This window comes from Cervus elaphus, chromosome 9 (genome assembly GCF_910594005.1).
Source record: "Cervus elaphus chromosome 9, mCerEla1.1, whole genome shotgun sequence".
Classification (NCBI taxonomy): domain Eukaryota; kingdom Metazoa; phylum Chordata; class Mammalia; order Artiodactyla; family Cervidae; genus Cervus; species Cervus elaphus.
In genome coordinates this window covers 10,514,177-10,535,710 of record NC_057823.1, presented here as the reverse complement: position 1 = coordinate 10,535,710, position 21,534 = coordinate 10,514,177, and the positions used below count along the sequence as shown (strand labels likewise).

The window sequence follows — 21,534 nt, the reverse complement described above, 5'->3', positions numbered from 1 at the left end:
TTACAGGAAGTGGCGAGGGTGGGGCCCGGGGCACAGGATCCCGCTATCTGTCGCCGCAGGCGCGAGGGCCCAATCACTGACACCCACACAGCCATTTCCTGCACTTGAAAAAAAAAATCTGTTTCTCCCTTTGCAAATCAACAACTTTTACCTAGAAACTCTTCGGCGGTGAGTTCTGACTGATCTCGATCTCCGGTCCGTTGCAGAAAGCACACCGCTGTTTACCTGGGGGAGGTGTACCAGCGCTAATTCTAACTGACAGGTTTCAGCGGCTGCCGGAGCGGTCTGTTTTGCATCTACCTAGAAGAAACCGAGTCTCTCTACCCGAACAGACACCTGCTCGTTACTGCATACCTTCATAGACCTTTCTAGAAAAGACCTCTGGGCTCAGAGAACTCAGTGCCAACTCCAGAGCGCCATGCACATGCCCCAGAGGGTGATTCTCAAAGGTTCTGGAGCATCCACTTTCTGGCCTGGGTCAGAGCAGATGGTCGGCCCGAGGGCTGCTCCAGTCACACGCCTCGGATGCCAGAACTCTTTCCCAGAGCACCCTGGTGAGGCTCCCGGTTGGCAGGACCCCCACCGTGACTGTGCAGGCTGACACTGTGTTGCTGATCGCATGTCAACTAATCTTTCATCAAACTTAAAGATGCAACCAAAACTCAGCTCCCACAGGCTGTGAGCACTGCAGCCTCTGGGGCACAAAGGTTGGCACCCCCAAAGCCAGGAATTAACTCAGGCCGAAACATCCACCTGGTCCCACGTGAGCGACAACAGCTGAGCTTTGCCAGAGAGGACCCTGGAGCCCTCTTTGAAGTTCAACTACCCACGCTATTTTTTTTCAGCTGCAAAGATTTCTGCTAAACTGCCAACTCATGGGGGAAAAGGATCCCTTGAGAACTCCCTGTATGCATATGACGGCCTCGGGCCCAGCCTCTGTCTTTCCCCGGGGAAGGAGGACCCTGAGTCCTGGTCCCTGTACCCCAGGGCCGGGTTGGTGGGTACACACCATGCTCATCACGATGCTCATCAACTGTGCAAGGCACTTACCAGAGAGGCCACACGCTAGGCCACAGCTGCGCCTGAGTTCAGGCGGGGAAACTGAGGCTCAGCAAGGTTAAGACACTTGCCCAGAGTCCCTCCGGGAAACGGAAGCAGCCAGAACGTGAAACCAGTCTGATCGAGCATCCTCTTGGGATTCTAGCAGGACAGGGGACCCAGACGCCAGAGGGATGCGGCATCAGACTTGCCTGTCCTGGCCTCACAGGTCGGGGCTGACGCCAGACACAAAGACCTGTAGGACTCTAGAAATCTCTGGGTCCCCTCCAGGCGAGCCTCAAGCAGGAGTGTGGTCAATCAGACCCATTTCCCATACAGAGTGACAAAGGTGAGCCCACTCCTTCCTCATGGTTTCTGGAGTGTGGGCATGAAACTGTGTGTGTAAAAAAAGCCACGATCACCCGGCAGGCTGCACTGTTTGCTCACCTACCTCCATGGAGGAGGGGGTCACAGCTCCGCCGCCAAGGCCACCGGGCCTCGGGAGCAGGGAGCAGCCCCTCCCTGCTCACCCCCCTAGGACCAACACCCCCACACGTCAGGGGGCCCTTGAACGTGACGACGCAGCACGTTCACGTGCTGGCCACATGGCCCCTCCAAGCAGCAAAGGGCTGCATCAGCAAGAAGCGTAGAAAAGCACATTCCATGATGCCCTCACTCGCCAACTGCTGACTGTTTTCTCAAAAGACAACAACCACCACCCATGGACAGCCCCTTGGACGCTTCCCATCTTTAGGAGCCAAGAGAACGAGAGCTGAGCCTGACGCTTCCATAACAAACATTCCAAGCAGGATTTTCTCTCTCATCTGCTGCCCTGTCTTGCTAATAAGCAGACAACGGCCGGGCGGCTCCAGTTGAAGAGGCCTTGCTCCCTGTGATGCAGACGGGGGAGAGGAGGGACATGCACACGGCTGGGCTCCAACCTCTCGATCGGGGAAGCAGCCTGCAAAGGACAAGCCCATGCCCCCCACCAGCACCCACCCTGCTCAATGACACCTGCTGGGTCAGGCGGCCCTCGCAGGGCCATCGATCGGCCGGCAGTCCCCAGGTTGTTACAGGTTAGTATGAAATCACAGCACCACTGCAAGTGCTCTGACAGCACCCGCCACACAGCGTGTACCTACCACCCAGCAACGTGTACAATGCAGGGGTTTCCTGTTCAGCCACTGCTTCTAGGTAAGAGAATCAGATGAAAGACATTTAGGCCTCTATGCGGGCACGGTGTGGCCGCTCACGGGTTAAGCACTGCACACAGGCTGACTGTTGTCCAGAGCACCCGAAGCTCGCGGCGTGGTTCTCATTACAGCTGTCTAAGGGGGCTTGGGGGAGTGGGAGGCCTGGACAGGGGTAGGGGTCACTGGGTGTAGGGCTGGCCCTGCTGCTCCCCCTTGCTGCGTGACCTTGGGCATCCATGTGAACCTCCCTCACTTCCCTTTCTAGTTCTGCTAAGAGGGCATCATGGTGCCTGTCCAGTCTTGCAGGTCTTGCCAGAATCTGGCGGGTTAACAGTCGTGACCTTGCACCCTGAGGGTCGTGATGTGAAGAGATATTCGGGGCACCCGGCACCTTGCCAGCCTTGGCTCAGCAGGGGTGCAGCAGGCCAAAGCCACGATGAGCAAAGGCAGCCTGAGACCCCCGGGTTACACGCCCAGACTCCCCCAAACACGGACAGGACTCTGAAAAGCCTGAGCCCCGGGGCCAGCCGCCGGGAGCTCAGCTGCACCTCCAGCGGGCTCTGCTTTCCAAGTCCATGGCAACTAAAAGCAGAAGCCGAGGTGGGTGGGGAGGCTCACTGAGGGAGACACAAGGGGAGGTGCCAGCCGAGGGCGACTTCAAAAGCACCCCCGCACTGGTTCAGGGAAGGGGAGGAGGCTGAGATGAATGTTTCCAAGAAACCCTGAGAACGGAGCTCGGCGCCTGCCGCGGCCAGCGAGGGGAGCAGCTCCTCCACGAGGCCCAGCAGATGCCGAGCTGAGCTGCCGGGCGGGGGTGTGTGTGTGTGCCTGTACCTTCACATGCGCAGCGTGCATGCAGGCACATGCAAGCACAGTGTGACAGCGTGTGCACGCACACGTGCAGCGTGTCACTGAGTGCACAGGTTTGCCATGGCTCCCATCTTTCTGATGGAGAAGGCCCAACGCCATTGCATCAGGAGACCAGCCAGTGTCCCCCGAGGGTCACAGCCTCTCAGGTGTAAGCGGCCTCTCGCAGACACAGGGAATTCCTTCATAGTTTTTGCTCCCTCCCCCAAACTCCCTGCCCTGTTTCAGGGTAAATGCCTTTGAAGCATGGTTTATAGAAAATCTCATAAACTCACCCCGCCCACCGGGCGTGCTTTCTCTCATGTCCCATCCACAAGGAGGCCAAAGTGGGCACTGCGGGCAGAGAGCCTGTCCTCCTGAGACAAAGTTCTGGCCAGCAGGTGACAGGAGGGGAGAGGGTGCATTTTTTAAACAGCTTCCCCTCTGTGCGGTTCTAGGGACAGGTGTAGGAAGGCTGGCCATCCTTGAACTGATGATCCCCCGTAACTAGTGACCTCAGGGGGTGGAGGGGGCATCCACCGTTGCCCAGCCACAAGGCGGAGGCCCTGGGGCTGACTGCGGGGGCAGGGCGTGCTCAGGTGGGAAGGAGAGAGTCAGCCCAACAGAAAGGACCAAGAAAGGAAGGCCGTGAATAGAAGGCATGACCGCAGCAGCACGTGGTCCTTCTATGACACTATAGTCTAGGGGCAGCACAGGAGATTCTGCTAGGGGACCAGAGCAGACCATGAAGGGGGAATAGACTAATGATTGGGAAAATGCAGTGAATCCCTCTGCCACTGGGAGCAACAGCTTCCTGCTTTTAAGTCTGATAACCTGGCCTGCTGAACTATCGCCATCACCCAAGAGAGGTACCCTGCACGAGCTAACCAAATCCTGCGAGAAGCCAGCAACATCCTGTAACCAGGAGAAGGAAGGGCTGCAGGAAGCCCCCTGTTCGGAGCTACCTGCCTAGATGCTGGGGCAGGAGCAGAAAAGGGAGCCCCAAGCCATCTGGCTCCTCTCACATCAATCACAGCCAAGGAAGAACCCCCCCCACCCCTCCCCAAGTCCTAAACCAATCTGGAGGTGCAGGATGGGTGCAGTGGCTTCAGCCACTGCTTCTGCCAGCCCCCAGCCCTGGGCCCTCCATGAGCCAACCTGGAAAGAGCTCGGGATGGGTGGGGAGGTCGGAGGGGCCACGACTACATGCTGAGCCAGGGGCCACGCAGCAGCTCTGCCAACCGCCCGGAGGATTCTTAGCCCCCGGCCTCTGAAGACCCCCCTGGAGGTCTTCACAGAGCCCAGAGCCCAGGGGCCCACAGGACGCAGCGAGGGCAGGAGGGATCAGAGGCGCCGCCAGGCACACAGGTGTGTAGAGCCACGTGACGGGCAGAGGGGAGCCCATCTGGCTCCGAACACGGACCCTCTGGGCTGGTGCGCTGAGGGGCCCGCCGTACCCCCGCCGCCCGGCAACGGTGGGCAGGCGGCTGCGAGAGAAGGAAGCGTACTGACCGCTCGGCGGTTTAGGCCGCGGAGGAGCAGGTTTCTTCGGAGGCACAGCGGGAGTGTCCTGCTTACTTTTAAAGGGGTCATCTGAGAATCCTGTCCCTCCAAAGGAGGAGGTGAAAGGCCCAGAAGTTGGGGGCTGCAAGAGAGGACACGAAAAGAGAGGCAGAAACAATCATTAACATGGAGGCAGGGACGCCCACCGAGCCCTCCAGGGTGTGCGGCAGGGCCCCCGCTCGGCCCGAGGGCTGCTCGCCAGACCCCTGCTTTCCTCCACCCTCAACAGACGGGGTCCTCTGGCCCATGAGGGGCAGCTGACAGACACACAGATCAGGCAAGAACACCCAGAGCCTGGATGGGCTTATGTCTTGCGGCGGGGCATGGTGGGGGAGTTGTTCCCTGCCACCCGCCTGGGGGTATCGGGGCTTCCTGCTCATACTTCAGAGATGTGTCCCACCCCCTCTCCCTTTGGTCAGCATCGGGCACTTGGTCAGAGCGGCACCAGACCCTCTCTGCACCACTGAGCTGCCCCCCAGGGACTCAAGCCCGAGCCCACCCCACGCATGTTGGCACAGCCACCGCCGCCTCTGATGGGCTCCTGTTGCCTCTGGCCTGGCCCCTCCACCAGCTTCCTCCTGCCCTGGTCTCACCCGCGCTCCCACTACCCGACATCAACCATCTCACACCCAAATCGGACCATGTCACAGCAGCCACAGAGAGACGCCTGGAGAAATGGGTGGGCAGGAAGGTAGGTGGGAAGCTAAGCATGACAGGCGGGTAGGCAGTAGCGTGAAAAGACCCTGAAGCTTAAAGGTAACCCCAGAACTCCTCAAGGCACACACGGCCTTCCTCGCAGCCCCCAACCCCCTCACTGCACAACGCTTCAGCACTCACCCCTGCGGTGGACCCAACCCTCTCTGGGCAATCCTCTGGTGCCCGGAGCCCCGGGTGCCCCACCCCTAGGCCTCCATACACACAGGGTCCCTGATTGGGGGCGCTCAGCCCTTCCCGTCCAACCTGAGCCCCTGTTCCTTCTCAGAGACGGGCTGGAGCTCGCTGCCACCCCCAGACCCCTCCCAGCCACCGCTTCCCGGACCGGCTTGGACGTCCTAGGGGGAGCTGACAGGACACAGCTTATCATGCCAGGGTCGGGCACCCAGGACCCTCCTGTCTACCTGAGTGGCCTGAAAGGCAAGAGGCACCGACAGGGCGCACACCTGCCCGCGGCGGGCACGGATCGTCTGTATGTGCGCCCCTCTGGGAGCCGCAGCACGGCGCTGGGCACGAAAAACCTCCCCTGACGGAGGGATGGGCGCACGGACCAGTGGCGCCCTGAAGAGAGATCGCTTTCTCTATGGGTGGGGATCGTGTTCACTCACACAAAAAAGAACTAGGGAAAAGGGAAGAGAGGAGATTCAGGGCTGCTGGACACAAAGGGAAGTAGCAGACACTAGAGTGAAAGCGCGGATGTGATCCTCAAAAGAGCCCAGAAGGGGAGATGCACTGGGGGCGGGGAGACTACGCACGGGTGCGGGGCGGGGGGGGGGGGGGGGGGGGAGGCGCGTGCGGAGGGGGCGTGAGGGGAGACGACGCATTGGGGGCGCGGAGCGGGCGTGAGCGGAGACCACGCACGGAGGGGGGGGGCGCGGAGCGGGCGTGGGGGAGACCACACACCGGGGGCGCGGAGCGGGCGTGAGCAGAGACCACGCACGGGGGGCGTGGAGCAGGCGTGAGGGGAGACCACGCACAGGGGGCGCGGAGCGGGCGTGAGCGGAGACGATGCACGGGGGGGCGTGGAGCGGGCGTGAGGGGAGACCACGCACAGGGGGCGCGGAGCGGGCGTGAGCAGAGACCACGCACGGGGGGCGTGGAGCAGGCGTGAGGGGAGACCACGCACAGGGGGCGCGGAGCGGGCGTGAGCGGAGACAATGCACGGGGGGCGCGGAGCGGGCGTGAAGGGAGATGACGCACGGGGCGGGGGGGGGCGCGGAGCGGGCGTGAGGGGAGACGATGCACGGGGGGCGTGGAGCGGGCGTGAGGGGAGACCACGCACGGGGGTGCGGAGCGGGCGTGAGCGGAGACGATGCACGGGGGTGCGGAGCGGGCGTGAGCGGAGACGATGCACGGGGGTGCGGAGCGGGCGTGAGGGGAGACCACGCACGAGGGGCGCGGAGCGGGCGTGAGGGGAGGCGACGCACAGGGCGGGGGGCGGAGCGGGCGTGAGGGGAGACCACGCACGGGGGGCGCGGAGCGGGCGTGAGGGGAGACCACGCACGGGGGGCGCGGAGCGGGCGTGAGGGGAGGCCACGCACGGGGGGCGCGGAGCGGGCGTGAGGGGAGGCGACGCACAGGGCGGGGGCGGAGCGGGCGTGAGGGGAGACCACGCACGGGGGGCGCGGAGCGGGCGTGAGGGGAGGCGACGCACAGGGCGGGGGCGGAGCGGGCGTGAGGGGAGACCACGCACGGGGGGCGCGGAGCGGGCGTGAGGGGAGACCACGCACGGGGGGCGCGGAGCGGGCGTGAGGGGAGACCACGCACGGGGGGCGCGGAGCGGGCGTGAGGGGAGACCACGCACGGGGGGCGCGGAGCGGGCGTGAGGGGAGGCGACGCACAGGGCGGGGGCGCGGAGCGGGCGTGAGGGGAGACCACGCACGGGGGGCGCGGAGCGGGCGTGAGGGGAGACCACGCACGGGGCGGGGGCGGAGCGGGCGTGAGCGGAGACGATGCACGGGGGCCCGGGGCGGGCCCTTGCAGTGCTCTCCCCAGCGCGGGTGGGGGGCCAGTCAGGGACAGAAGGAAGAGCAGGGTGAGGGGAGCCCACTTTGGGGACTTCCTTAGGCACCGGGTTCCCACGCGTGGATGGAGCAGTGCGGAGAAGGGCAGGCATCAGTCACGGGGTTGTGGTCACGGGGACACGGATTCGGCCACCCCTGTCCCAGGTACCTAGTCTCAGATACTCCTCTCAGGTGGGAGAAAGGCGGCTGGTCCACAGAGATAAGGAGGGGGCCTGGAGAGGGCGGCGGCACCCTCAGCCAAGACTGCTGGGCACCCCGGTTCCTCCCCGGAACCTCAGAGGGCCCCCAGGGTAGGAGACATCCATTCTGTGCTGATCTCATCACATCGTCCCACGGGCCTGGGGACAGAGCCCTCCGGCCACCCCTTCCATCTCCCATGCAGGGAAGCTTAGGAACTGGGAGGAGACATGGCCTGCTGACCACACAGCACCTCAGGATGGGACCCGGAGGCCCGGCTCCGGGCTCCGTGCCTCTGTTTCCTCTTCTGTGAAATGACCATCATGACTGGCCCGCGCTCGCAGGGCTGGGGCGAGAAGTCGAAAGGGAATGCATAAGCGGCTCCACCCGGCGCCTGACCACATCAGCAGAGACAGCGCAAGCAGCATCATGCCGAGGATGCAGGTGACTAGGCTCCTCCTGGATGCCCGCAAGAATCTGCAAATGCCCGCTGGCCACCGACAGTTTCTGCTGCTTCCTATCATCCACAGAGCCTTTCCCAGATGGAGCGAGCCGGACAGCCACAGTGCAGCATAGACCTGCAGCTCAGCTCTAAGTGAGTGGGTTAGGCTCTGCTGTTTGGGAAAGAAGACGGAGCAGCCGCTGAGGAGATGGAGCGCGCGCGCAGCTGCTTTTGCTTCTGCCATTCCCAGGACATGCCCTGGGTTGACAGCGCTCTCCACGCTCGCCACAACCTGAGACGGGCAGGCGAGAACCAAAACCAATTTCTTGGCAAACAGGGGGCGTGACCAGCTCCGAGGGCCCCTGCGTGGGCCCGTTCTTGTCCTGGGAGCTGGGTATGCGCCAGCTCTGAGGAAGGGGTGCAGAGGGACACCTGGGAGCCTCTGGGTGCGGACCCCCCGCCCCCCGCCCCAGAGCTGCGTGGCTCACGGCGAGGCCCTCATCCACCCAGGCTGTGCGCCGCACCCCGGAGCGCGAGCTGCGCTGAGCCTCCTGGCTGGCTGGGGACACCGTGGGCCAAGCCGACTCTCCGCCCCCTCAGCTGTCTAAACCCACTGCGTGGCTGGTGGACCCGCTCCAGGGAGAAAGAGTTCGCCCACAGCAGGGAGTTTTATCACTTCTGACACCAAAAAGCCTGCGTCATTTCCGAATCCTGACTTTCATGACTTGAAGTTTCCCAAGAAGCCTCCTCTGGGACCTGACTGGTTCCTACTCAGGCTACGGCTTCAGGGAAAGTTGCTATTTTTAGAAGGGTTTCAGTAAAGCCGGTAGGGGCTCTCTGGCTGGGCTATAGTGAAGTGTGCTCCAAAAAAAAAAAAAACAGAGAAGGAAAACGCACAGACAGAAAAGCTACTATACAAGATGCAGCTCTAAAAGGTTTATAGTTTAAAGAATTGACTTAAAACAAATGTCCCTCAACTTAAAAAAAAAAAAAAAAGCCCTAAATAGAAATGCATGCTTGAAAAACAACTGAAAATGGGCTGACAAAGGGCAGTCAAGTATTTCATAGTTGGCTTTTTTTTTTAATCCTAGGGTGGGAGGGGTGAAATAATTAAGCTGGAGTCTTGTTTTTATTATCAGATGCTCTGAGATCTATTTTGGGGAAGGTGTTCTTAACGCAAGGTAATACTGCCTAGAAAAATCGCCTCAGGTATGAGGGGACCTCAACTAAGGGCGCAAACCTGGAGAAACTCCCAGAGGAATCCAGGGAATTCAGACTGGCACTCTCTCCTCCAGCACGGCCAGGCAGAGGGGAGCACGCACCAGTTTTGGCTGAAGTTAAGAAAGGGCGCCAGCCTGCATGGCCTCCCCACCCCACTCAGGTGGAGAAAAGACAGCGATGTTCAAAACACACACACACACACACCCAAGCAGTTAAAAAAAACACCTTCTTGCCACTTTACTTTCATTTCCTTCGGCATTTTATTTATACACACAATGTTATTCTTGAAAAACAGAAAGGGAACCAAAAGGGAAAAACAGAGGCCTACGAGGTTATGGCGCTGAACTGAGCTGGGCAAGTGGCATGAGATCAGGAGCTGATGGGATCGTGGAAACAAACAGACAGCCGGACAAACTTTCCACGGCCCCAGCCAGCCCTGTCCCGCCCAGTGCCACCAACAGGAAGGGGCGCTGGCTTTAAAGTCACAAGTGCACGTGTGTGTGGCCTGATCCAGGACACGAGATCAAGGAGAGGAAAAGCGGAATAAAAGAGGGAAAACGCAACTCTAGGTTGGAACGGGCGCCAAGAGGGAAGGGCCAGGCTCTGAACGGCCTGGCTCGGGCCGCCAGCAGGGACACAGGTGAGCGCTGCCTGCAGCAGGCGGCCACTCCACGCAGCCTCCCATGCTCCCTGGTGCAGAGGGCTCGGGTCATGCCCCGTCCTCGTCCCCTGGGCCCACCTTGGGGGCACTGCTCACCCTCATTCCCCTGACTCTGAGGGAGAGGGCCCACTTGTGCTGGCTTGAGAACACAGTGTGAGCCCCTTCCCTGGAGGCTGCCGCCCCCATGTGGCAGAGGTTTCTTCATTTCAGGGGACAGTTTCCCGCCCACAAAGCAGGGACATAAGCCAAGGACACACAGCTCCACTGGAGGAGTGTGTGTAACAGCCACACAGTGACACGTAAACATGAAGGCACATCTCAGGCTCTGGCCCCTTCTGGCGGATCCCAGACCATCAGCGTCCCAGTTCCCATAGGAGGGTGACTCCCTCCAGGCACTGGAAGGAGACAAGACGGAAACCCTGGCACCCCCAGGCTCCCTCCCGCGGCAGCCAGTGGGCAAACAGATGCTTTGCCTCCAGCCAGGAGTTAGATTTGCTACCTCGACAGTTTACACTCACGCGCTTCTCTGAAAACCTGAACAAAACCTCAAACGTTTCTTGGAAGCCACATGCCACAATCACACGTCGCTAACCACAAGCACTCAGCACCCAGACAGCTGTGCACCCCTCGGGCTGAGTGAAGCAGGCGGGATGCCCCTCTGAGGAGCTGGCATGCGGGGTACGAGGGCGTGGGCGGTAGGGGACTCCGGGCTGTGGGTGCCTGCTCCCACACATTCCAGGGTTCCTCCTCCAGCCACCCCCCACCCCCCAGCTAAGGGGAAGAGCAGGGACAGGAACGGTATCTGCATGTGGTCACCAGGGCCCCCATGGCCATGGAGCCCGGGCCACCTGGACGGGAGCAGGCGGCTGGAAAACACTGGAGGAATAAACGGAGAACACGGGGGCTTCAACAGGCTGTGCTGCACCAGGTTCTATATCCTGAAGGGGGACCCCACCCTCCCGACGAGGCCAAGACACACACACCGAACGCGTCCCTCAACTCCTGTTAACCCGGGCTTGCACTCGAAACCAAGGGACGCTGAAGGTTAGGACAGAGGACAGAAGCTGCAGATCAGCTCCCCATGGCCAACGTTTTCAGCTTCTCAGCAGTTTCTTCTGGAATGTACCTCAGAGTCATGGGCTTCTACTCTTATTGCTTGCTCTGTTTTGGACAGTCTCTCCCAATGGACTTCTTGCTATGTTAAAGATTTAGCTCTCCAGCCACACCTCCTTCGAGCCCCTCTCGACAGAGTGATCCCACCACGTGTGGGGCTACATTTGCAGTCAGTTCAGGTAATTATGGCTGCGCAGACACCGCCCAGGCCAAACAGGAGTGACTTACAGGCCTTCCTGAACAGCTTACTTTGCACCCGCGTATTTATTCAACGACTGAGCCCAGCCCTCGCTTTCCACATTCTTCTTGGGTTCTGCCCACAGGCAGCTGCAGACATATCTCCTGCATGTGGGCCCACGGCCCCCAGTTCCGGCCTCACGGGCTGCACGCCAGGCCTGGCCCCCTGTGCCCAACACCTTCTTGCTTTGTTTGGCCATTGGGACGACTTTATCACCTGAGGTCTGACGGCCGTGAGACACCAGTGAGGGCAGAAGGGAGCCCCTCGCGCCTATGCCTGGGCGGGGGGGACTCGGCTCTGGCAGCGCCACTTGGAGGAAGGGAAATGGGTCCAGCCACAGCCACGGACACCTTGTAGACCCTGTCTGCGGACTCACGACGTCACGTGAGCGTGCGTTTCGCATTTCAGAGTTGGACAGGTGCCAAGGAAATACATACGTGGCATGAAACAACTATGTCTGGCAGCCACGACAAGACCACAACCACGACCACAGCACAGGCACACTGCGGAGGCAGAGGCTCCATGGGAGAGGTTTACCTTGGACATCTGGCTGAAGTCAGCAAAGCCCTCGGCACTATTGAAGGACCCACTTCCGAAGGGGTCTAAGGCTCCGAAGGGACCTGCAAGCAGCAGCAGGAGAGGCAGTTAACAGTGCGCTCACGGAACACACCTCCTGGGGGCAAGCCCAAGTGCCTCTCTCAGCTCTCCACAGCACCAGGGCAGATCCAGGGTGCTCACGTCTGTTTGCGGGGTGCTGACTCTGGGTGCAGGTCCTCAACCAGGACCGCCCCCCCCGACCCGCCGCCCAGCCCACTCTGGCTTGTGGTTGGTGCAGCTCAGCCAGACAGTTTGCAGCCACGCGAGCTAGGGGCACTCAGCCCTGTGGCTGGGCTGCCAGCCAGCATCATTCACAGTCACGGAAGGAGTGACAAGACCCCCGTGGAAGGACAGACAGGGCCTGGTGTCTGTCCTGCTGGACCGGGTTGGGGGAGTGAGAGGGAGGGGACTGCCATGCACACGGCTCACGTGGGGAGGGCATCTGTGGGCAGGGATTTCTGCTGAGCTTTTTCCTTCGGTGGGTGGTGTGATTTTCCTGGAGTAGCCCACAAGCCCACCTATGAAGTCAAGCTCTGTAACTAACAAGTCAAGATGCTAGGCAAGGCAGCAGTACCAAGTGGGGCCTGTTCCCACAGGCAAGGTGGGGCGGGGGAGGCAGTCCGCAAACGCTCCCCTCCGTTAGAGGCACACCTAAGGGTTTTATGCTGTGAAGGGAGGGTCCCTCAAATCCAGCACCCACAGCACAAGACTCAACAGAACTTTGGATTTATTTAGGAAAAAAAGTCAAACATACGAACCAAACATTCTTAAGGAAGACTGTGTAAAGAGTAACTAATATGTCGGTGTTATTACTGAATTAATCCCTACAGCCAAGCTTCCTTCCCAGCAGATGCCCGCTCCCGCTCAGGAAGATGAGGGCCGTGGCGTGGGCCACACTGCCTCGGGCGAGGATCTGGGTGCTACTTACTAACGACACAAACGCTGAGGACACACCAGCTTTGGAACAGGTGGGCCATTCTGCTGCCCAGGGAAGAGAAGTAAAAGAAGCCATCGGTCTCACCTGATCCTTTTGAGGAGACACTGGAGGATGAAAAAGGATCGCTGGATTCAAAGGGGTCGAGCTGAGGGAAAAGGGGAGAGGAGAGAGTGAAAAGCAGTTCCTGTGCCCATCACCCATTCATTCAACCACAAACTCTCTGAACATCTTCCCTGGCCATGGGGAGGACACAGTGATTTAAACCTAATCCTGGCAGAGTCCAACAGACCAACCCCTCCTGCATGTAATACCAACAAATGCTCTGGACCGGGGGAAAAAAAAAAAGCAATCACCTAAAGACCTAGGAAGTGAATCAAAGCAGCAAGACTTGGGAAGAGAACTGAAATTTGGTAGTAAAAAAACAGCACAAGGCTGGGTTTTCCAGGTTTTATCTTGGCCCACTGCTCAGCTTGTGGGATCTCAGTTCCCTAACCAAGGACTGGACTCCGGCCACGGCCCATGAAAACACTGAATACTAACCACTAGACCACCAGGGAACTCCCAGGTTTTCCATCTTGATAGCTACAGTCTGAGAATACTGAGAGGCTACGGACTCCAAAAGAAAACTCACTGCCTTTCTGCACTGCAGCTCAGAGGCGGGAATCCCAGGACAGCCACAGCCATGAAAAAGGGATGTGGCCCAGCAAAAAACAAAAAGCCCAGTGGAGAATTAAGCTATCTTCATACCTGCAAATGATGCAGGCTCTTTTTGTTAAGACTCTTGGAATTTACTAACCATAATTACAACAGTATAATCCAAAGAATGTTAAGTAACCTTCTTATCATGTTAATCAACTATTCTCTTATGAAGATCTACTGTGTTGACTAATTGAACAATAATTCAAGTAGAGTATCCCAGAAAGAAACCCGCTTGCACTCCCTCTTTGGAGTCTGGCTGGCGGCGCTGAGTACTGCCAGGGGCCCCGACGGGTCCTGACATTGTGTCCTCCTTTAGAGGCCTCGTCTTCTGCACGTGGCTTCATCCCCACATGGCTGCAAACAACCTGGGGCTGTGTTTTATTTGGGAGTTATTTGGCCAGGGCCTTTTGAACAGCAGTGTCCCAATGAAGTGCTGGATGTTATTTATTTAAGAATGAACTTTTCTTTTTTTTTAACAATAATATCCTTTCAGAAATTTCTTACTACTTTGTAACTGCCTGACTTAACATGGTGATAAAACAGTTATTAAAAGACTATCTTTTCCAAAGCTTAGAAAAGGAGGGTGGGTCTAAAAGGAGAGACAGAGAATGGGAGTCCCAAATTCCACGATAAGCTCTGCCCGGGTCTCAAGCTGACCCCTACACTGTGTGTGGGTGGGCAGACTCAGAGCAGTCTATAGCTAAGGCCACAGGAATGAAACCACAGGCCAGACAGGGAGAGACTACAGTGTGAGTCTCACCAAGTTAGTTGCCTACTGAAACAAAACCATCCACACTCTTTGGAAGAATGCAACAGAATCAAGTCTCCACAACAGAGTACTCACAACACACAGGATATATCTCTAAGTTATTCAAAATACAGAGGACAAGAAAAATGTGGTTCTCAAGGGAAAAAGACAATCAGTGGAGATGATCTCAAGGTGACCCAGATACTGGAATTCTCAGATGAGGATGACTTTACAGCAGCAGTGACTGGGCTTAATGAGATAAAGGTAAATACACTTCAGATGAACAACAAGATAGGAGATCCTGGTAGAGAAGTGGAAAGTATACAGACGAAACATGGACATTCTAAAACTGTAAAGTACAATTCCCATAATAAAAGCTTCAGTAGATCAGCTAACCAACAAACGACAAAAATGTAAGTGAAGTTGAAGATAAATCAGTAGAAATTACACAATCTGATGGAAAAAAAGAGAGGGAAAAAAAAAAACAGGGCCTCAGGGAACTTTGAGGATATTGAGGATAATATAAACACCTGTGTAACTGGAATCCCACAAAGACAGAATAAAAAAGAAAAAATTGTTGAAGAAATAATGGCTGAAAACATACCAAATTTGGTGAAAGACCTAATTTATAGACCTAAGAACTTCAGCAAACCCCAAGCACCATAAATAAAAAGAAAACTATATCCAGACCCTACACAAACTGAAAAACAAAGATAAAGAGAGGTTTTTTAAAACAACCAGAGAAAAGAACATGTTACATGCAGGGAACAACGATCTGAAAGGCTGGTAACTTTTCATTAAGAACAACAGAGACTAGAAGGCAGTGGGACAACATCCTACAAGTGCCAAAAGGGAAAATGATACTAGATTGGGCACAAATATACTCAAGGATGAAAACAAAGCAGTCCTGCATCACAAGGGCTAATGTAAGTTCTTCAGGCAGAAGGAAAATGATCATGGAGGGAAAATCAGACCTTGAGAAAGGGATGAAGAACTTGAGAAATGGGGACTATATGGGTGAAAACAAGAACTACTTTTTTCAACCTTAAAACTGATCAGTTCAGTTTGGTTCAGTTGCTCAGTCATGTCCAACTCTTTGTGACCCCATGGACTGCAGCACGCCAGGCTTCCCTGTCCATCACCAACTCCCGAAGCTTGTTCAAACTCACATCCATCGAGTCCGTGATGCCATCCAATCATCTCATCCTCTGTCATCCCCTTCTCCTCCTGCCTTCAATCTTTCCCAGCATCAGAGTCTTTTCCAATGAGTCAGTTCTTCGCATCAGGTGGCCAAAGTCTTGGGAGTTTCAGTTTCAGCATCAGTCCTTCCAATGAATAATCAGGACTGATTTCCTTTAGGATTGACTGGTTTAAAACTGACTTTAAAACTGGTTTAAAACTGATACAGTGGATTAAAGCAAAAATTATTATAACACTGTCTTAAGGCATTTAATATATTTAGACGTGTTACATTCATAGGACAACTATAACAGAGACACTGCTGTTTAGGGGTGGTTGCATAAATGGATCTACATGATGGCAAGTTTTTTACATTTTACATTAAGTGTTGTTTGTTGATACTGTTCAGTCGTTGTGTCCGACTTGCTGCGACCCCATGGACAGTAGCATGCCAGGCTCCTCTGTCCTTCACTATCTCCCAGAGTTTGCTCAAATTGATGTTCATTGAGTCTGTAATGCTATATAACCATCTCATCCTCTACCACCCCCTTCTCCTTTTGCCTTTAATCTTTCCCAGCATTAGGGTCTTTTCCAATGAGTCGGCTCTTCGCATCATGTCTTCAAAGTATTGGAGCTTCAGCTTCAGCAAATGACATAGTATTAATTCCAAGTAGCCTACAAAAAGCTAAGTGTGAAAATGGCAATCCCTAAAGTAACCTCTAAAAATAATAAAAAACAGTATAGTTAAAAGAGGCCAATAAGTACTACAAAATGGAATCCTAGAAAACATGCAAATAACCCAAAAGAAGACAGAGGGGAACAGATGAATAAAACACAGAGAATAAAAGGAAGTAAATGATAAAATAGTAGACGAATCTAATTATATTGGTAACTGCATTAAATGTGAATGAACTAGATACTCCATTTAGAAAACAGAGATTTCCAGACTATAGAAAAGCAAGGCCCAACTGTCGATACATGCTCAACACAAAAGACATCAACTTCAACTCCCAGATAGGTTCAAAGTTAAGTGCATAAAAAAAGCATGCAGAGAGTAAGCATAAGAAAAATGAGGTGGAGATTTTAAAATGTGATAAAAACAAATTAAGACAAAGATTATCCCCAGAAGAAAAATGGAACCCTTTTAAAGATAAAAGGTCACTGCATCAGGATGATACAACAATCATCAATATGTAGGCAACTGATAGAGCTTCAAAATACATGTAGCTAAACTTGACAGAATTAAGGGGGATATGGACAATGCTGCAATCATAGGAGAGCATTTTAACACCTCAGCAACTAGTAGAGCTAACAAACACCTTAAAAATAGACAATCAGTCCTCTAATAGAACATAATGGAAAAGAATATGAAAAAGAATATATATATATATGTATAATTAAATCACCGTAGTATACACTAAAAACTAACACAACACGATAAATCAACTAAACTTTCAATTAAAAAAAAGCAAAGGGGGAATTCCCTGGCCGCCCAGTGGTTAGAACACAGCACTTCCACTGCTGTGGCCCAGGTTCCATCCCTGGTTGGGGCACTAAGATCCCCCAAGCTACATGGGCGTGGTCCCCTTAAAAAAAATGGGGGAAAAACATAGATCTTCAGAACAACCACCTTGACCTAGCTGGCATTTACAGAACATTATACCCAACACTGGCAAATAGATATTCTTCTCAACTGTACCCTGTACATTCACCAACAAAGACCAAAAACGAGTCTCAATAAATCTAAAAGGACTGAAAACATACAAAATAGGTTCTCTAATAACAATAAATCTAATTAGAAACCAATATTATAAAATACCTGGAGGGGGGCAGTACTTCGAAATGAAACAATACCTTTTAAATAATCCATGGTTCAACAGAGCATTCACAAGGGAAATTGAAAAATATCTCAAACTGAACGACAATGAAGATACAACATGTCAAAATGTGTGGAATGCACCGAAAGCAGTGCCTGAAGAGAAACGCGTAAGTTTTTATAAAAATAATTGTATTTATTTTTGGCTGTGCGGGGACTCTGCTGCTCTGCGGGCTTCCCTCTAGTTGTGGCAAGTGCGGGCTATCCTCTAGTTGCGGTGTGCAGGCTCTCGTTGCGGGAGCTCCTCTTGTGGAGCACAAGCCCCAGGCGCTTGCAGTAGTTACGGTTCCTGGGCTCTGGGCACAGGTTCAATAGTTGCGGTGCGCGGGCTCAGCTGCCTCGCGGCATGCGGGATCTTTCCGGACCAGGGATCAAACCTGTGTCTCCTGCAGTGGCTAGGTGGATTCTTTACCACTGAGCCACCAGGGAAGCCCAGAAATACACAGCATTAAACACTCACATTAGGAAAAAAAGATCCAAGATCAATGACCTAAGGTTGGATCTTAAGAAGTCAGAAACAGAAGAGCAAAGTAGGAAGAAGGAAATCATGAGCAGAAATCAGTGAAACAGAAAACAAACAGGAGAGAAAATTGACGTAGCCAATAGTTGGCTTGTGGAAAAGATGAATAAAATTGATAAACACAGAGGTGAGAGCACAGACCACCAACATTAGGAATGAAAGGGGGACCTCACAACGGGTCTCAGAGACAGAAATGTTCCAGGTTAACCCTTGCCTTCAAGGAGCTCTGGGGCTAGTCCTGCAGACCAGTAGGTCCATGGACAAGTGAAAAACCAAGGCATGGGTAAAATGAGGACAGAGATGCAGCCTAGAGCATGCAGGAAAGCTACACATGGCCCTCACTCAGACACAAAATTCTCATTCCATCACAAAGTCAATTTTCTGCTTTTTAAAGCCTCGCTGACAGCAATTTAAACCAGTCTGTTGGGCCTCATGTACACAACACATGGCTGACTGCTCGCTGGGGGCAGGGGAGCGCTCTCAGTGCAGCAGGCTGTGTGTCCGGATCCCCTCCGGCCACGGCGGGGCCGCCGGGGCAGACTGATGCCAGTGTCCCCTCAGCACTGGGCACTCAGGGGCAGCCGGGCAGACCCGTGGGAGCGCGCCACGTTGTTTCGTCTTTGTTGGGGGCTGCAGTGGCCAAGCAGAGCACCCAGCCAGTGGGCCTGAGCTGGAGGAGAGGGGCACCAAAAGGGATGGAGGGCTGATAGCCGCTCAGGACACAGTCCATCCTGATGCGGGCTCACCGGACTGCTGGGCGTGACACCTGGCTTCAGAGGGCAAGCCTCTGCAGGGACCAGCAGGGACGGTCACCGTGCCGTCCAGGAAGGAGGCTGGGCCTTCTCGCCAGCTCCCAGGGAATGGCCCGGCCTCTGACGGCTCTCACTTGCCAGGCTTAGCAAGCTCAGTCTGAGAGAGGGAGGCCCTGACTTGGTCCAAGGGGGGTGGGAAGGGCTGCCTTCATACACGGAGAGCATGCAGACGGGCAGGACCCAGAAAGCGGCCCTCCTGAGATCACTCACCTTTGACGGTAAGGAAGGGTTTTTCGTGAACGGGTCTGAGGTAAACGGGTCGCTCTTTGTCTGCTTCTTAAAGAAGTCATCAGGGGTGGAGCCACGGAATGGGTCACTTTCTTTGAAAGGATCCCCACCGAATGGATCTGGGAGGTGTTTTGGAAAGAGAAGGAAAAAAAACCCCATGAATAAACACTATGCTTAGTGAGAGAACTCCCATTAAAAAAAAAAACAAAAAAACACCACGATTGACTGACACCATTTACATGAAATTCTAGAAAATGGAAAAACTATAGTGGCAGAAAGTAGCTGCCAGAGCCCTAGTGGCACGGGGTGGAGGAGCACGAGGGGACCTTTGGGGACAGTGCAAATGTTTTCTTTCTCATCTGACTACACACATGTTGAAACACATCTGATTCTACATTTAAGATGGGTGAGTTTTGTGGTATGTTCATTATACCTCTCAGTAACACTTATTTTTAAAAATAAAATCAGTAGAAACAAGCAATGTGGGTAAGTCCATAAGGACAGAAAGCAGACTGGAGGTTGCCAGGGGCTGGGTCGGGGGAAGTGGCAGACATGGTCTCCTTTCAGGGTGACAGAAACATTCTGAAACTACATGGAGGTGGTGAGCGCACAACACACTGAACCGACTGCAGGTGAGTGACATGTGCACTTTAAGATGGCTAATCTGTGCTATGCAAATTTGTTAGGCTTGTGTTACATGAATTGCACCTCAAGAGAAACAAATAAATAACCAGGCAGGAGGAGATAAACAGGCAGCAAGATGCCAACACCACCACGCCCAGAGTGTGTTCATGTGGGGTGCAGGCCTGGCAACCGAGAAGGCAGCCCCCATCACCCGGAGCAAACAAAATGCTGGGCTTTTTTTTTTTTTTTTCTTTATGATGTGGACCAATTTTTTTAAAGTTTTTTTTTAAACTTTTGTTTGTTTATTTTTAGCTGTGCTAGGTCTCCGCTGCTGCTCGGGCTCCCCTCCGCTGCGGTGCTGGGGCTTTCACCGCGGCGGCTTCTCTTGCTGCTGAGCACGGGCTCTAGGGCCCATGGGCTCAGTCGCTGTGGAGCCCAGGGTCAGCTGCTCCAAGGCGTGTGGGGTCCTCCTGAGTCAGGAACTGAACCTGTGTCTCCTGCATCGGCAGGTGGGTTCCTCACCACTGAGCCACCGGGGAAGCCCAAGATGCTAGGCTTCTGTGCGAAGCGATGCTGTCCTTCCCTGCTCACTCCACGGCCACCCCGAGTGTGTGCGGGTACCACACGGGACAGCCTGACGCCACCACAGGTGACAGCAGGCAGGAGCGCGCCCGTCGGCTCCCGCGACCGTCGGGGGCTGGCTTTCCCGTCCTAGCTCTCACGGCGCCTGCAACGGGCAGGAAGGGGCACCGGACTGAGAGTGGGAGGCGCGACGGGGCTGCCTTCAGCTCCCCTGGCACAGGAGCGGCAAGGTGTCTCTCCGTTCCCCTCACCCTGAACTAGGAATGGAACATTCTTCTTTTTTAATTGTTACTGGAGGAGGGCACCGCAACCCACTCCAGTGTGCTTGCCTGGGAAATTCTATGGACAGAGGAGCCTGGCGGGCTGTAGTCCATGGGGTCATGAAGAGTCAGACATGACTCAGCGACTCAAGAACAACAACAAAATAGCTGCTTCCCAACGTTGTGTTGGTTTCTGGTGCAGAGCAAAACAAATCAGATACATCCACACATGCACCGCCTCTGTTTTGGGTTTCCTTCCCATCTAGGTCGTCACAGGGCACGGAGTCGAGCTCCCCTGCTATACAGGAGGTTCTCATTAGCTACTAGGAATGGGAATATTCTGAGGACCAGTTCACACAACGGTTCTTCTAACGAAGGCTTTTTTTACCTGTTGAAGCTGTCTGTTGCTCGGCAAAGGGGTCACTCTGGAATGGGTCACCTGGATTAGAGAAGAGAGAACCATTCAGCTCTGTGTTGGAAATGACCTTGGCAGAGCAAAGTGGGAAAGCAAGGGTGGCCAGTGGCTGAGGTAGTTCATCATGGCAAGGATGATGAAGATGAAACGAAAAGAACTCTGGCTACTCAACGTGGGCCCAACGGCGGGGAAATGTAGGACCAGCCTGAATTCACTCTCTTTCTATGCCCTGCTTAAGGCTCACCGCTCCCCTCCCCATCACCCCCGGGTTCCAAGAACCTGAGCGCCCAGAGCTGCCCCCTCCTCCGCCTCCTGGGACACCTGAGCCTCGGCAGCTGCCCGAGTCAGCCCTCAGAACCCGGGTGCTTCCACTCCAAGTCTCTAACTGGAAAGGCACTCCCACTGCCCCCTCCCTGCCCTGGCATTTTTCTCAGGAAAATACAGATAGCCTTCTTGGAAATAGTTTTGCTCTGCAAAGAAAAAAAAAAAAGAAAGAAAACTTAGGAAATCTTGTTTCTAGAATTCTTAGTTATTCTCAACTCGTGTGTGGCTCTGGGTGAACTCGCTGTGTTAAGACCTTAGAGACTGTGGGTGGGGGGATCTGCTGTTTACCAGGGGCTCCAAAATCACTACTACATCTACATATCTTAGTCCTGCCAGGTGGACGCAATCTCTGGGCCGAGCCTGTCCCTTGCACGAGGCCATCTAGCAGTGATCTTGGAGCTCTTCCCACCCCCCACTCAACACCACAGCTCCTCATAACCAGGTGAAGTGAAAAACTCAAGAGGCCTGTTAGGCTCCAAGAATTTCTTTCCTTCCCCCACGTC

General features: G+C 54.8%; 1 protein-coding gene across 4 annotated transcripts in view; it reads right to left on the bottom strand.

Annotated features, from left to right (window-relative positions):
• The window catches only part of EPS15L1 (epidermal growth factor receptor pathway substrate 15 like 1), a 105,529-nt gene that overhangs the window by 17,240 nt on the left and 66,755 nt on the right, over positions 1-21,534 (bottom strand). For 2 of the 4 annotated variants that reach the window (XM_043911087.1, XM_043911088.1), the window contains exons 18-21: positions 20,681-20,731; positions 18,809-18,945; positions 12,849-12,909; positions 11,768-11,850 (exon numbers count right to left, since the gene is read on the bottom strand). In XM_043911087.1, the coding sequence (XP_043767022.1) occupies positions 11,768-11,850; positions 12,849-12,909; positions 18,809-18,945; positions 20,681-20,731 (332 nt within the window). Of the gene's footprint in view, positions 1-4; positions 104-2,180; positions 2,229-4,589; positions 4,723-11,767; positions 11,851-12,848; positions 12,910-18,808; positions 18,946-20,680; positions 20,732-21,534 lie in introns of all 4 variants that reach the window. The other 2 variants (XM_043911085.1, XM_043911086.1) reach the window with 2 other exon arrangements.